General features: G+C 57.5%; 1 protein-coding gene across 1 annotated transcript; it reads left to right on the top strand.

Moving 5' to 3' along the window:
- The first annotated feature begins 2547 nt into the window (after nucleotides 1-2547).
- Nucleotides 2548-15294, top strand: Sec61a1 (SEC61 translocon subunit alpha 1). Its single transcript, XM_026410938.2, has 12 exons — nucleotides 2548-2698; nucleotides 2881-2948; nucleotides 4984-5049; nucleotides 5134-5212; nucleotides 5861-5992; nucleotides 7069-7178; nucleotides 7643-7796; nucleotides 10972-11132; nucleotides 11418-11615; nucleotides 11909-12100; nucleotides 12608-12684; nucleotides 13675-15294. Exons 1-12 carry the CDS (start codon nucleotides 2692-2694, stop codon nucleotides 13859-13861), a joined length of 1431 nt encoding a protein of 476 aa, XP_026266723.1. The 5' UTR covers nucleotides 2548-2691; the 3' UTR covers nucleotides 13862-15294.
- The last annotated feature ends 427 nt before the right edge of the window (nucleotides 15295-15721 follow it).

The raw sequence follows: 15721 nt of genomic DNA, 5'->3' as shown, positions 1-15721 counted from the left end.
CCAAAACAGGGAGTGCTTAAATCCCTATGAGCATCCAGCATTGTCTGATTTCTTAAATTGTTAATTCTGGGTGGTGGATGAGGTTTGCAATAGTAATCTTAATATTTCTTTTTCTTTTTTTTTTTTCTGGTACCAGGAATTGAACCCAGGGGCACTTAATCCCTGAGCCCCGTCCCCAGCCCTTCTTATATTTTATTTAGAGACAGGGTCGCTGAGTTGCTTAGGGCCTTGCTAAGCTGAGACTGGCCTCCACCTTGCGATCCTCCTGCCTCAGCCTCCCGATCTGTTCGGCTTACAGGTGTGGGCCACATGCCTGGCTTGTTTCTAATATTTCATAATATAATCTTAAGCTTTTAAAAGCACTGCAGACCCACAATGTCCCAAAATAATCATGATGTGCTAACAACAGAGTGTCTTTTGAGACCCGGTTTCACCAAGTTGCTTAGGACTTACTAAATGGCTGAGGCTGGCCTCAAACTCACTATCCTCCTACCTTGGCCTCCAAAGTCACTGTGATTACAAGTATGTACCATCATTTATGGCCAGCAATAAAAGTATCTTTTCTTTTCTTTTTCTACCAGGAATCGAACCCCAGCCCTTTCTGTATTTTATTTACAGACAGGATCTCACTAAGCGAATGAGGCTGGCTTTGGCTCACAAATCCTCCTGCCTCAGCCTCGGAGGATGACAGGCATGTGCCACCAAGCCCTGCTCAAACTAGTGATTCTCCCAAAGCAAATCGTGTTTGTAAACCTACGTAACTTGTGACACTAGTCAACCTGTCACGAACAATTCCCAGATGTGCCATAACGAGAGGTCGAGTATCAACGGAACTCACATCCTACTATTAGTACCAACCAATGAGTTTATGTTTCAAATATTAATTTCAGCCAGGTGTGGTGGCACAGGCCGGTCATCCCAGGGGCTCAGGAGGCTGAGGCAGGAGGATCACAAGGTGGAGGCCAGCCTCAGCAACGCTGAGGCCCTAAGCCACTCAGTGAGACCCTGTCTCTAAATAAAATACCAACTAGGGCTGGGGAGGGGCTCAGGGGTTCAGTGCCTCTGAGTTCAATTCCCAGTACAATAAAATAAAATAAAATATCAATTCTTTGGAACATTTATTGCAATTACTATGGTACCACGAGAGCATTTCATCGTAGGGTACAGAGCGAGTGCTGGCCAAATACCTGCTCTGGTCTGTCTGAATTCAGTCCAGAGGCTGCCAGGGTTGGCCTTGGGTCCTGGAAGGGAGGGTGGGGGCTTGCACAGCAATCCCGACCCTAGTCATTACCTGCTTTTCTCTGATGGCACTGGGGACTGAAGCCAGGCGTGCTCTGCCACTCAGCTAATCCCCAGCCCTTTTTTAAAATTTCGATCCTGAATCTCCCTCCCCGGCCCAGGCTGGCTTCCACCTGTGACCCTCCTGCACCCTCACAAAGACCTTTGGTTGTCTGGGCTTTGGGGTTTGGTGAGGGATGGATATAAAGTGGTGTCCCGCCTGGGCCACTTCACTGAATGGCTCTACCTGCCTGACCCCGGTGGTGGAGGGGAAATAAAATCAGGGACACCTAAAAAAGCCACTCTGCGTGGGTGGCAGTGGCTCCTCGGCCTGGGGAGGCCGAGGCAGGAGGATCGAAAGTTGGAGGCCGAGGCAGGAGGATCGAAAGTTGGAGGCCGGCCTCAGCCACTTAGCGAGGCCCTGAGCCACTCAGCGTGACTCTAATATAAAATATAAAAAGGGGCTGGGGACAGGGGCTCAGTGGGTTCAATTCCTAGGACCAAAAGGCACAGCAAGAAAGGCCACCTCTCGCCACGTCGGCACTGCGACCTCCACCGGCTCAGGTCAAGGTCTGGTGACTCTGTCCGCCCCCCAGCAGCGCCCGCTCCCCCCGGGTACGCCCGGCCCGACGTCCCCGCTCCCGGCCCCTCTGCCACCGAGGTCCCTGCTCCCGGCCCGAGGCCCCCGCTCCCGGCCCCTCTGCCACCGAGGTCCCCTCGCCCGGCCACGGCGGCCCCCTCGGGTCTCCCCCAGCGGGGAGCGGGCTTGGCCCAGGGACTCCGGGTGACTTCCCGAGCCGCCGCAGCCTTCCTCCGACGAGGTCCCTTCACAGCCCATCTGTCCCCGCTGCAGGGGCCACTCCTGGCCGGACCCGCCCGTTCGCCGAGTGACCCAACAAAAGCGTCCCGGGGCTCCCCGGCCGGAACCCATCGACGCGCGTGCGCACCCGGCGCTCGGGCCCGGAGCGCTAAGTGCAGCGAGCGGCAGGGAAGCCACCGGCGCGTCGCCCAGGCCCGCCGCCCCCGCCCCGCCGGCCTCCGGAAGCGCCACCCACCCTCGGCGGACGGCCGCCCGCGCCGAGTCTGCGCAGCCGCAGAAGCCCAGCTCCAGGTCCCGCCCCGGCATGCCCCGCGCCCGCTTCCCGTCGGGCCTCGGGGCCCCGCTGCCTGCCGGGAGTTGTGGCCTCGTCCGAAGCGGCGCGGCGGCCGGCCGGCGCGCGTGGCAGGAAGCGGAAGTGGCCCGCGGCCCGCCCCCGGCCCCGCCCCGCGCCGCGCCGCGCCGCGCCGCTTTCTCCGCCGGGTTAGCACTGACGTGTCTCTCGGCGGAGGAGCTGCGCTCCGGAGCAGGCGGCGTCACTCCACTCGGAGCGCAGCGAAGCCGGAGCGGGGCGCCGAGCCCGAGCAGCCGCCGCCATGGCGAGTGAGTTCCCCCGGGGCGGCCGCGACGGGTGGGATCCCCTTCCCCTTCCCCGCGCGCCCACCGGCCCGGCCGCCCCGGCCCCGGCCCTCCTCCGCCGCGCTGCTCCTCCGGGCCTCGAGGCTCCCCGGGGTCGCGGCCGGCCTCCCGGGCGCTCACCGCCGCTCTCCTTTGTCCCCCCGAAGTCAAGTTCCTGGAAGTCATCAAGCCCTTCTGTGTCATCCTGCCCGAGATCCAGAAGCCGGAGCGCAAGGTGAGCGCCGCGGGCCGCCATGGCCTCGGCCCCGGGGGGCAGCGGGGGGCCGCGGGGATCGGGGAGGCCGCGGGGAGGGGGAGGCCGCCGGGCAGAGGGGAGGCCGCGGGGAGGGGGAGGCCGCGGGGATCGGGGAGGCCGCGGGGAGGGGGAGGCCGCTGGGGACCGGGACTCCCTGCCGAGGCCGTGGCGCCCTCCTTGCGGCGCCTTTCGCGGGAGTTGTTTCCTTCGCATCAGGTTCCCCTGTCCCCAAAAAGAATCTGGGCCACGAGCGATCGGGAAGATCCCCGGGCAGAGTCACCTCCCCACCGCCCTCCCCTCCGGCAGGATCAGCTCCTGGGACCCTCCCTCCCTCCCTCCCTCCCTCCAGCGGGACCCCAGGAGACGCCCTTTGTGTCCTGCTGCTGAGGGGAAGAGCAGCCCGGGTGTGGGTGAGGGCTTCCTCTTTCCCAGGCTGTCAGAATGCCCAGAGGTGGATCCGAGGGCTGCTGCTCTCCCCAGCAGGTGCATTCAAACCGAGATAGAGACGTAGGGGTTTGGCATGGCGGCCCACTGCAGCCCCAGAGAGGGATCCCCTGGTGTCACTGGAGCTGTTCAATGGTGAAGGACCCGGCTCTCAAAGTGGCCAGTGAGATCCTTGTGTCCACTCTTTACAGACTGTTCTGAATGCACCCCCATGTTGATGTGTGCTTGACATCTGGGTGGATCTCGGGCTTCGGGAGTCTAATTTGGAATTTAAGGCCAAGAAGACAAGACTAGCAGAGCACTGTGGGAGGCTGAGGCAGGAGGATCGCAAGTTGGAGGCCGGCCTCGGCAACTGAGGGAGGCCCTGAGCAACTCAGCCAGGCCCTGTCTGTAAATAAAATATTTAAAAAAGGGCTGAGGACAGGGCTCAGGGGTGAAGCACTCCTGGGTTCAATCCCCGGTACAAAAATAAAAAGACCAGCCTCGTGTGTCTGGATGGTGGACGTGGGCAAGCAGGAAGCAATGGGAGATGAATGGAGAGGATGTGACAGGAAATTGCTTTGGAAGTAAGAGGGAGGTCTAGAGTCTGGTTTGGAGGCTTTTGCATAGGAGGATGAACCTTAGTACTGAACACCCATGGAGCTAGGAGCTATTTATAAGGCAGAGGAGATGGCTCTGGGATAAAGAGGTTTTCAAGTTTTGCTGTTAAATCTGTTACCAAGAGAGGAGACTTAGTCATTGAAAAATGAGGAGTCCTAGATGGGTGGTGGCCCACGCCTGTCATCCCAGCTACTGGGGAGGCTGAGGCAGGAGGATTGCAAGTTGGAGGCCAGCCTCAACCACTTAGCAAGACCCTGACTCAAAATAGAAATTTAAAAGGCTGGGAATGGAGCTCAGGGACAGAGCACTTGCTTAGTACATGCAGTAGACCCTCGGCTTGTCCCCCGGCACTGCAGGGCGGAGTCGGGGAAGAGGTGCGTTCACTACAAGTTTGTCATATCACTGGTTAGTGTGAATGGTGTTACCGTCCTCTGGCCAACTTCTGTCTCTGTGTGGTAGGACAGCAGGGGGTAAGGGGCACATTCCCCAAGGGAAGGGAATGAATCATGTCGCCTGTTCAACTTCCATTCCTAAGATGTAAAAATGCCTGAAGTCGCTTGAACAGATGTTACTAGAACTCAGGGCAACACTTTCTCCCCCATATTATTTATTACATGGTTTTCTCCTTGATTCACAGAAAATCACGTCAGCAATCCCAAATTCCAGATGACTTACCAGCTCTTCCATCCAATGAAATCGCTCATACGTGTAGGCTTGTCTGTGTGACAAGTCACTTTCTACTTAATGTTCTTTTGGGGGGATACTGAGGATTGAACTCGGGGCACTCGACCACTGAGCCACATCCTCAGCCCTGTTTAGAGACAGGGTCTCGTGGAGTTGCTTAGGGCCTCGCTAAATTACTGAGGCTGGCCTCCAATTTGTGATCCTCCTGCCTCAGCCTCCCGAACTGCTTCATTTTGATTGACTTGCTGGGGGAACTTCTTGTCCTCTGATTCTGTCTCTTCTGCAGATCCAGTTTAAGGAGAAGGTGCTGTGGACAGCCATCACCCTCTTCATCTTCTTAGTATGCTGTCAGGTAAATCCGGGTCTCCTGTGCTGGCGTTGGGGCAGGGGGGGAGAGGGGACCAGACAGACTCCTTTCCTTTCTGCTTCTTTGCAGATCCCTCTATTTGGTATTATGTCCTCCGATTCTGCGGATCCTTTCTACTGGATGCGAGTGATTCTGGCCTCCAACAGAGGTAGGCCCAGACTCACTCTGCCTCTTCTCTGCTGGACCAGCCCCATTTAGCTTAATGACAGCCTTTCTGTGGAGCTCAGAGAACAGGAAGCTACGTAGCGTGCAGTGTCTGCGGGTGCCACGTTGAATAGCCTGAGAAAGACCATCTTCTTTGGAGTTGGGTTTGAATGCAAAACAAAACCTGGAAGAGCAAGATAAGTCTCTGCTAGAGAATTTCGTAAAACTTGCAAAAACTAGAGTGTTTTCAATACCTGAAACGAGACGGCGAGTCCACCCATAACATTTTCTAGAACATTCCATTTGTTTCTCAGCTGCATTTTTTGCATATCTACAGGTGAAATATATGCATCCAAACCACGAGCCACAGACAGTGTAGGGTCAACTCTAACCAGTCCCCTGTGGGTCTGGAAAATAATTTCCTTGTGTATGTTGATGGTGCATTTGATGGTGATGGTTTAAAAATGGGGTTCCAATGAGGTTCCAGTCACTCAGAATCCTAGTTCAGCTTCACATAATTGCTGCCAGCAACCTGAAGCGCATTCGATGTGGAGAAGGGGGGGGTACACCTGCAAATCTGGAGGTTCGTCTTATGAAATGATGCCTTGCTTTCCTGAGCTCACGTGCACTGTGTTGCCACCCCTTTCCTTAGGCACCCTCATGGAGCTGGGGATCTCTCCAATTGTCACCTCGGGCCTCATCATGCAGCTCCTGGCCGGCGCCAAGATTATCGAAGTGGGTGACACCCCAAAAGACCGAGCCCTCTTCAACGGAGCCCAGAAGTGTAAGAAAGATCGTGTGGAAAGTTCTGGTGTCTAGTTGAGAATTTGAATTGGCTCTAAAATTGGGGGCATGAAAACATTTAAAAGGATTTAATGAGCAGAAAAGTGATCCTCTCCGTCCAGCTCTGCTGTTGATTCGTTTTGTGATGTGGAAGAAATTTAGATAATGGCTCTGGAGTCTCAGTTCTTAGTGCTGTTAAACTAGGGTGAGAGTATTGGCCTTATCAAATGATGGGCAGCCCCAGTAGCCAATGATACAGGCAGCCAAATGGTGACCACTCAGAGTGGACCACGCTCAGCCTCTGTCAAGTGGAACGTGTGATTTAGAAAACCATATTTACAACTTTCTACTCCGCCATCTTCCATACAGCATGCCTTCGAAATCTTCAGTTAGGTTAAATCATTAGGTGAGACATCGATCCTACTTAAATTTGTGAGTTTCAGACATAAAGAAAGATTGTAAAATATATTATGTATTAATGCATTAACCATTAATGAATTAAGGTATGCGTTATTAAATATTAAGTAATGCATTTATTATTCAGTGCCTTAAATTAATGCATTATTCTTCGAAAGCACTTATCAGTGGTTTTCTTTTTCTTTTTTTCTTTTTTTTCTTTTTTAATTTTTATTTTGGGCATTTTAAAATATACTTGACTGGGCACAGTGGCCCATGTGTCTAATCCCAGCAGCTCGGGAGGCTGAGGCAGGAGGATCACAAGGTAGAGGCCAGACTCCGCAACAGTGAGGCTCTGAGCCACTCAGGGAGACCCTGTCTCTCAATAAAATACAAAATAGGGCTGAGGAGGGGGCTCAGTAGTCGAGGGTCCCTGGGTTCAATCCCTAAAGCCACAATAAAGACCAAACGTGTGCTTTCACTACAAGGCCTCCGAGTTCTCGTGCACTTTTGACGTGTGACAGTTGACACTCCTCACCAAGGTCCCCGGGGCAATGTCAGTATTTTTCGTCTGGGTTCCTGCCACACTCTGCCCTGCAGGAGTGTCCCGCAGCTGTTCCCACTCCTGATGTCCCGCTGATGTCCCCGTGATGACCAACTCAGGGTTTTCTTGGGTCCTAGTGTTCGGCATGATCATCACCATCGGCCAGTCCATCGTGTACGTGATGACGGGCATGTACGGGGACCCCTCGGAGATGGGCGCAGGGATCTGCCTGCTCATCACCATTCAGGTGAGCTCCCACCCGCACCCCGCTTCCTGGGGGACCCTGCCCTCCCTCTTCCTCCGCAGCGACGCTCAGCCCGGGCTGGGGCCGGGCTCAGGGCTAAGCGCTGGGTTCAAGCCTGGGCACCGCACAAAAATAAATGAATAAAATAAAGACACTGCATGCATCTACTACGAAAAATATCGAAATAAATAAATGCATGCTGTCCACTTAAAATCACAAAAAAATTTAAGAAAGAAAAACAAAGTATTTAGGGGCTGAGGCTCAGCTGTAAAGCGCTCAAGGGATTTAAAAACAAAAAATAAATGAGAGAATGGAAAGACCCTGGCGTTGGCTTCTGAATTCATGGAGGCAGACAGAGAAGAGGGTCTTATTTGGCCTCATAGCAGAGCGCCCAGTTGTCGAAGATGGAAGAACCGAGTCCCTGGGGCTAGTCCACTTTGATGGATGGATTGATTTTCATTTTGCAGCTCTTTGTGGCGGGCTTGATTGTCCTCCTTTTGGATGAGCTTCTTCAGAAAGGCTACGGCCTGGGCTCTGGCATCTCCCTCTTCATCGCCACCAACATCTGCGAGACCATCGTGTGGAAGGCCTTCAGCCCGACCACCGTCAACACCGGCCGAGGTAAGGGCCCAGCCTCCCGAGGGGGGCACCTCTGCAGGAAGTTTTGATGCACGCAAAGCATTCCTCGGGGGGGAAATGTGTGTTTCTAGGACATCTCTTCTGAATTTTCAGTGTGCGAAGCTTTAAAAATAGAGCTGAGTGCAGAGGCTCAAGCCTGTCATCCCAGCAGCTCAGGAGGCTGAGGCAGGAGGATCGCCAGGTGGAGGCCAGCCTCAGCCATTGAGCGAGGCCCTGAGCCACTCAGCGAGACCCTGTCTCTAAATAAAATAGAAAAAGGGGCTGGGGACGGGGCTCAGGGGTTAAGTGGGTTAAATCCCTGGTACCAAATAAAGTAAGGCTTCCATTCAAAATGATATCTAAACTCTAAACTTCCACGTCTTATAAGAAATTGCTACAGCAAACCACTTGTTCAGGCAAGGAGCAGTTCGCTTGAGGATGACAAGTTCAAGGCCAGCCTTGGCCAATCAGTAAGGCCCTGTCTCCAAAAGGGCTGGGGACGTAGCTTAGTGGTAGAGCCCCTGTTTCTGGGTTCAATCCCCAGTATTTGCCAATTTTGGGCGAGAGGCACTGGGGATTGAAGCCAGGGACAGTTAACCCCTGAGCCCCGTCCCCAACCCTCTTTTGTATTTGATTTAGAGACAAGGTCTCGCTGAGCTGCTTAGGGCCCCAATTCTGCTGAGGCTGGCCTCCAATTTGCAATCCTCCTGCCTCAGCCTCCAGAGCCACTGGGATCACAGGCGGGCACCATGACGCATGGAAATCGACTTTTTTCTTTTTTGGCCTCTGAACCTGAAGCTGTTCTGTGCCGGGAAGTCTCTCAGGAGGAATATTTGTGTGCATATTCGTGTTTTCTTGGAATTCACTGTGGAGCTGAGAACCGGCCTCCAGTGTCCCGTCATCAAATTGAGGAAGCTGCAGACAGGTCCCTGCAGGGTGCCAGAGGGACACCAGGCTGTTCCATGGACTCTTCCTAGAATTCTAGAAAATCTAAGGCGAATTGAGGACCTGGGGGTGCAAAGCAGCTGGGCCTCGGGTGCGGATGTGGGGGTGAAGGCCAGGTAGGGGTCGGGGTGTCTGCCAAGACCCCTGGCTTTGGGGGCAGCCTGCCTTCGAAAGGACCGGGAGCAGGGGTGGCCACGGGGGCCCAGGCAGCGAAGGCTTGGGCCGCGGCAGCCAGCCTGAGGGTCACTTTGCTCTGGAGCAGGGTGGTGGGTGAGGGGACAGTTTGGGAAGGGATGATTTGCTGTCCCTGGGAGACTGGGAGGTGGCCCAGCCATCCAGCCTGAGCCTGCCAATGTGACATCAGAGCGGGGGCCTTAGGACCTGGCGAGAGGTGAAGGCCACAGGGAACCGAGACGTGGAGGTGGCTGCCCTTGGCTACCTCTGGGACGTGGCTCGGGCAGAGGGGCTACCTGGGGGGCCGTGAGTGGTGCTGGAAGGAGCCAACATGGCAGAGCCACAGGGACACCCCAGGACGGGCAAGAAGTGGGCAGAGAGGGCACAGGTGGCTTGCGGCTGGAAGGGCATTTCCAAACACTCATCAGGCGGGTGCTGTTAAGTATCAGCGCTTCTGTGGGCGCTAAGAATACAAAGGGAAATGACGTAAGATGTGTGAGCGTCAGTGTCACCCAGGGCCCTGGGTCAGAGTGGAGCAGAGAAGGAAGACGGGCGACTGGGGAAGAGCTTTACGGGGTCCGTCTAGAGAACCTGGCAGGTGCAAAGGCCCTGGGGCAGAGATGAGCTGGTGTGTTCAAGGGCCGGCGCGGGGCTCAGGGGAGCACGTGAGGGGAGTTCAGAGAGGTCATTGGTGGCCAGAGCAGCCAGGACAAGTCCCTGCTTCCTGCCCCTGGGATTGCTGAACTTCCTCCTTTACAAAATGCTGGAGCTTTAATATCTTCAGATTCTGGGACGGGGACGTCTGAGTCCCCAGCTGGAAGCCACTCTGCCCACAGAGGCCACGTCTAGGGAAGCACTGACCTGGGCAGCAGGGGTCGCGGTGACAGGTGACAGTGTTTCCCGCTGTGCTTTTGTCCTCAATTTTCAGCCTCTCACCATTTGTGAAGTGCTTGGACCTTGGTGTCCTGGGCTGTAGCGTCCGTGGCCCTGCTGAGGCTGAAGCAGGAGGATCGCAAGGTGGAGGCCAGCGTCAGCCACAGCAAGGCCCTCAGCAACTCAGGGAGACCCTGTGTCTAAATAAAATAGAAAAAGGGCTGGGGACGGGGCTCAGGGGTCAAGGAACCTTGAGTCCAGTCCCCAGTACTAAAAAAAAAATCCAGATTGTGACCGTGGTGCTGCCACAGATGTCATAGTGCTGTGTGTTCAACTGCACAGGGCACAGAGGGCCAGCCCCCCAGGCCAGCCTGAGCCTGGCTTCAGGAGCTGGGGGGCCCCGTCTGCCTGGGGCTCTTGATCCCCAGCAGCCAGTGGCCTTGAACTCACCAAGAAAGGGCACCAGTGAATTCAGAAGGGTGGAGTAGCTGGGCGGGGCCACCTGGGACCTCTGATCACTTCTAATCTCAGCCGAGGCTGAGGCTGAGGCTGAGGCCCAGAAGAAGAAAGTTCAAGGCCAGGCAGAATGGTAGAGCGCCTGCCTAGCACGTGGGAGGCCCTGGGTTGGATCCTCAGCACCACATAAAATAAATAAATAAAATAAAGGTATAGTGTCAACTACGACCAAAAAAAGACTTTAAAAAAGGAAAAGAAAAAAGTTCTTATTTAAAAATAAGAACAACTGGGTTCAGTCCCTAGTACCCAAAGAATTTAAAAAGTGGACTAGCCCATGGCTGTAGTTCAAATAGAAAGAGAAATAAGAGATTTAAAAAATCCATATTGTATCAGGCGCGGTGACGCATGTGTGAAATCCCAGCGGCTCGGGAGGCTGAGGCAGGAGGATCGCAAGGTGGAGGCCAGCCTCAGCCACTTAGCAAGGTCCTCAGCAACTCAGCGAGACCCTGTCTCTCAATAAAATCGAAAAAGGGCTGGGGACGGGGCTCAGGGGTGAAGCGCCCCTGGGTTCCATCCCTGGGACCAAAAAAAAGAATCCAGATTGTGACGCCCTGAGTCTCCTGGCGGATTCTGTGCTCCTGCCTCTGCTTTGGCCGGTAGGAGGCCCAAGACCCAGGTGAGTCCAGCCTCTTGTTCTTCCCTTCACGTCTGTGCCCTCCTCTGCCAACAGGCATGGAATTTGAAGGCGCCATCATCGCACTGTTCCATCTCTTGGCCACGCGCACGGACAAAGTCCGAGCCCTTCGCGAGGCCTTCTACCGCCAGAACCTCCCCAACCTCATGAACCTCATCGCCACCATCTTTGTCTTTGCTGTGGTCATCTATTTCCAGGTGTGTCCCGTGTGGGCACAGCAACTGTGCATTTCTTAGAGACAGGCTCTCGCTGAGTGGCTGAGGCTGGCCTCCACTTTGCAGTCCTCCGGCCTCAGCCTCCAGAGCTGCTGGTGATGACGGGCGTGGGCCACTGTGTGCGCCCTACACAGTGAGGGTGAGGGAAGGGGCAGGTGCTCTCCAGCACTGTCAGAAGTCGGGTCCCCAGAGCTGGTGCCACCTCGCATGTCTCTGGACCGTAGGGGGCAGCGAGGCAGTGACGGGCGCCCTGTTGTGTGTCCTCAGGGCTTCCGGGTGGACCTGCCCATCAAGTCCGCGCGCTACCGGGGCCAGTACAACACGTACCCCATCAAGCTCTTCTACACCTCCAACATCCCCATCATCCTGCAGTCCGCCCTGGTCTCCAACCTCTACGTCATCTCCCAGATGCTGTCGGCCCGCTTTAGCGGGAACCTGCTCGTCAGCCTGCTGGGCACCTGGTCTGTAAGTCGCTGTCCCCGGGGAGCCTCTCCCAGCCACCGAGACCCAGTGTCTCGCCCACCGCTCTCCTCCTCTGTGTTCAAGACAGGGTCTCCCTGAGTGGCTGAGGGCCTTGCTAAGTGGCTGAGGCTGGCCTCCACCTTGCGATCCTCCTGCCTCGGCCTCCTGAGCTGTGGGATGACAGGCGTGGGCCACTGTGCCCGGCTGGAATCACAGTCTTTGACCTGCTCTGGGTTCATCTAGAAGCTCAGGTTCAGCAGACACAGCGTCCCAGACCTTCTGTTCCCTTTTCCCAGGACACGTCTTCTGGAGGCCCGGCCCGCGCCTACCCAGTTGGTGGCCTGTGCTACTACCTGTCCCCGCCGGAGTCCTTCGGCTCCGTGTTGGAGGACCCCGTCCACGCGGTGGTCTACATCGTCTTCATGCTGGGCTCCTGCGCCTTCTTCTCCAAGACCTGGATCGAGGTGTCGGGCTCCTCTGCTAAGGACGTAAGTATGAGCGGGCTTTATTAAAAAGTGTCACTTGCCCTGTCACTTTGTCACAGTGGTGGTCTGTGACATGCAGACGGGCCACCCACCTTGGTGAGACAGTTCAGAGCATTAAGGACAGACGGACGGAGCTCAGCCGTCAGCAGCAGGTCTGAGAACCCGAAGCCAGAGTGGAAGATCACACCTTGTGTCGTCTCCTTGTGGCACCTTGTTGGTCCCAGGGACACTTAACCCCTGAGCCCCATCCCCAGCCCCTTTTTCTACCTTATTTAGAGACAGGGTCTCGCTGAGTGGCTCAGGGCCTTCCTAAGTGGCTGAGGCTGGCCTCCACCTGGCGATCCTCCTGCCTCAGCCTCCTGAATTGCTGGGATGACAGGCGCACCCCCGGCCCTTAAAGTCCGTGTAAAGACCTAGAGCTGCAGGAGGAGCCCTGTGAGTGACCAGCAGCTCCAGACCCTCCCTCCAAACCCACCTCTGAGCCTGTCCTCTGCTCTGGGCGTCCCGCAGGTGGCCAAACAGCTGAAGGAGCAGCAGATGGTGATGCGGGGCCACCGGGAGACGTCCATGGTGCACGAGCTCAACCGGTGAGTGCGGGGCCGCTCCCTGTCGGCGCGTGCAGCTTGCAGGCCTCGGGGTCTCCAGTGTCCCTGGGTTTCGTCCTCGGGATGCAGGACGGGAAAAAGGTCCCTATGTCATTGGATATTCATGAACCTACTAAGTGCTGGGCTCTGGGGACATGGGAACAAATGCCTGGTGGCCCAGCATGGCACTCTGTAGGGACAGTGCTGGTGGCAAGGGACCCTCACCTCTGCTCATGCTGGTGGGATGCTGCCGGTGACATCCAGGACCTGAGCACAGAGGGGGGCTCCAGGTGGATCTGAGCTGAAGCCCCAGGCCCCGTGGGGCACGCCTGGAGGCCAAGGCAGGAGGATGGCAAGGTGGAGGCCAGCCTCCGGAGCTCAGCGAGACCCTGTCTCTAAATAAGATATAAAAGGGCTGGGGACGGGGCTCAGGGGTTAAGTGCCCCTGGGTTCAATCCCTGGGACCAAAATAGATGGTGGATGTGGCGGACAGGCCAGCAGAGCCACAGAGGGCTGATGGTGTTTGAAGCAGGGAGGTCGGAGAGGAGGCCAGAGATGAGCTGGGCCACGGCCGGGTGGCCAGTTGTGGCCGTCACCTGGGGGTGGGGAGGAGGCAGGGTGGGGAGAGAGGCCCCAGGTCGTAGGTGCCCGGGGCAGGAGGAGCACCCACTGCAGGTGGGCCTCATCCTGGGTGGAGGGCTGCCTCCGGCCTCCCTGGGCCTCTCCCCCACATTCTCAGCTCTTCCTTTGCCACTCGGCAGCAGCCACACTGAGCAGGGCTGTGTCCACAAAGTCAGGTGGCAGGCCAGGTTGTCCTGGGGGCTGTCACTTGGTGACCGTTCCTGAAAGAAGCAGACACAAGGTCTCGCTGAGCTGCTTAGGTTTTTGCAAAGTAGCTGAGGCTGGCCTCCACCTCGCGATCCTCCTGCCTCAGCCTCCCGAGTCGCTGGGGTGACAGGTGTGGGCCCCTGCTGACCGCCTGCCCTCCCCCAGGTACATCCCCACGGCGGCCGCCTTCGGGGGCCTGTGCATCGGGGCCCTCTCGGTCCTGGCTGACTTCTTGGGCGCCATCGGCTCGGGGACCGGGATCCTGCTGGCGGTCACCATCATCTACCAGTACTTCGAGATCTTCGTCAAGGAGCAGAGCGAGGTGGGCAGCATGGGCGCCCTGCTCTTCTGAGAGCCACGCCTGCCCCAGGACCAGGGAGGTCGCCGGGCCGTGCCTCGGAAGGCAGTGGTGGCCCCCGGGCAGCGGAGCTGTGGCGCATGGGGACATCGGCTGGGTGGCATGTGCCCTCCTGTCCACCGCGAGGCCAGCCACCCCCAGCGGGGCCCCTCTCCTCCTCTGGCTTTGGCAGCTGCAGTCGTGACAGGGACAGTGAGCGCTGTCCCCATCGCTGTCCCCTTCGTCTGACTTTGGTTTTGGCCTCCCCTCCCCCCCTCAGTGACAGTGCAGCCACCGTGGCGTCCCTGGTCCCCACAAAGGTGGCTTTTTGACTCTGGTTGGAAGCACAAAATCTCTGTGTGTGGCCTTAGGGTGGTCGGGCGTCGGGCACCTGCTCTGGGGACATGGACAGCGTCACCAGGATGTCCCTGTCACCAGTGGTGGCACTCTCTGGCTCAAGACTGTTCCCGTGGGGGGCACTGGGTCCCCTGGGCTCAGGGTGACAAGCTCCCTGCTCAGCCACCGGCGGCCACTCTCCTCCCCTTAGTGTCTGGTGAGGCAGAGCCAGGGCTGCCGTCCCCGCCACCTCAGGGCCACCTCGTGGCCAGGCAGCTTTGTCCTCGTCCGGGAGAGGCCTGGAGTCGCCACCTCCACCCTCGCCTGGCCAAGCCCGGTGCCCTCAGGGGACCACCCCGCCGCGTCCGCTTGTCCAGACTCCAGTCAGCCACGGTGCGACCTCACCATGCAGCTGCCCCTGGGAAGGGCCGTGTTCCGTCTCCCCCTGTTTCTAGAATGTTCTTACTGCACTTAGGGACCAAATGCAAGTCAGGGGACAGCGAGACGCCACCAGCTCTCTCGGCCTCCACCACACTCAGCCTCCACTACAATCGGAGGCCGGGAGGGGAGGCTCAGGGCCAGGGCTGCTGTCAGCTCAGGGTCAGGGACGACTCGCGGTCCCCAGGAAGGTGCTCTGGTGTCTGAGACAGAAAGACAGTGACGTCTGTGGTGACACGTGACGTAGACCATGGAGCTGGGGGCCTTCCCGGAGGGCGCCCCGATTCTGCACGGCCCCGTCACACCTCAGTAGAGGTGGCACACTGTCCCCAGAGACCTGGGACCAGAACCAGGGGTCCCCGCCCGCCCAGGGCCCAGCACCTTCTCACACGTGGCCTTGTCTAGACCCAGTCCCCAGCAGGGCAGCCCGCCACCAGCCGCCCCCCAGCCCACGGGGGCCTCCGCCGTCCCTCTCCTGCGCCTGTTAGAGGTCAGGGCCTCCCCAGGCCACCGCTGGGGACTCCGTGGCCTCTGGCAGGCAGGCCCAGTCCCCGGCTCCCGGGCTGTGGCTGGAGAGCGCCGGACCTCAGCTTCCAGGGGACTGTCACTGTGGACGCCAAAATGGCATAACTGATACGGTGGATAAATGAGAAATAAAGGCAACTTTTTACAAACTGCGGGGTCACAGTCTCCTTTCTGCTCAGGCCCGTCCCCAGAGACGCACTGGCCTGCACCCGGCCTTCTTCCTGCTGGGAGCGCCCCCTTGTGCTCACGCCTGTATCCCAGTGACTAGGGAGGCTGAGGCAGGAGGATCATGAGTTGGAGGCCAGCCTCAACAATTTAGTGTGAGGCCCTCAGCCACTCGCGACACCCTGTCTCTAAATATAAAAAGGGCCGGGGTGGGCCTCCGTGGTCCAGCAGCCCTGGGGTTCAGTCCCTGATACAGGGAAAACCCAAAACCCCAAGTCGGGAACCTCCTGCCCTGGGAAGTGCCAGGAGGCAGATGGGAGGCCAAGCTCTACCCCAGGCCCCTGTCTGCTGGGATCCAGTTGAGGCCGGAAATGAGGGGGCCCTGGCCACGTCAGCTGCCACCCCCGGGTT

Source organism: Urocitellus parryii, chromosome 16, assembly GCF_045843805.1.
Source record: "Urocitellus parryii isolate mUroPar1 chromosome 16, mUroPar1.hap1, whole genome shotgun sequence".
Lineage (NCBI taxonomy): Eukaryota > Metazoa > Chordata > Mammalia > Rodentia > Sciuridae > Urocitellus > Urocitellus parryii.
The sequence above is the reverse complement of the archived record's forward strand: the minus strand, read 5'-3'. Positions and strand labels throughout refer to the sequence as shown.

Excerpts from the sequence above, each read along its gene's own strand:
- Sec61a1 (XM_026410938.2), top strand. Across the intron at positions 5,993-7,068 it reads CTTCAACGGAGCCCAGAAGT|TGTTCGGCATGATCATCACC; the intron begins GTAAGAAAGATC and ends CTTGGGTCCTAG. Across the intron at positions 12,101-12,607 it reads CGGGCTCCTCTGCTAAGGAC|GTGGCCAAACAGCTGAAGGA; the intron begins GTAAGTATGAGC and ends GGCGTCCCGCAG.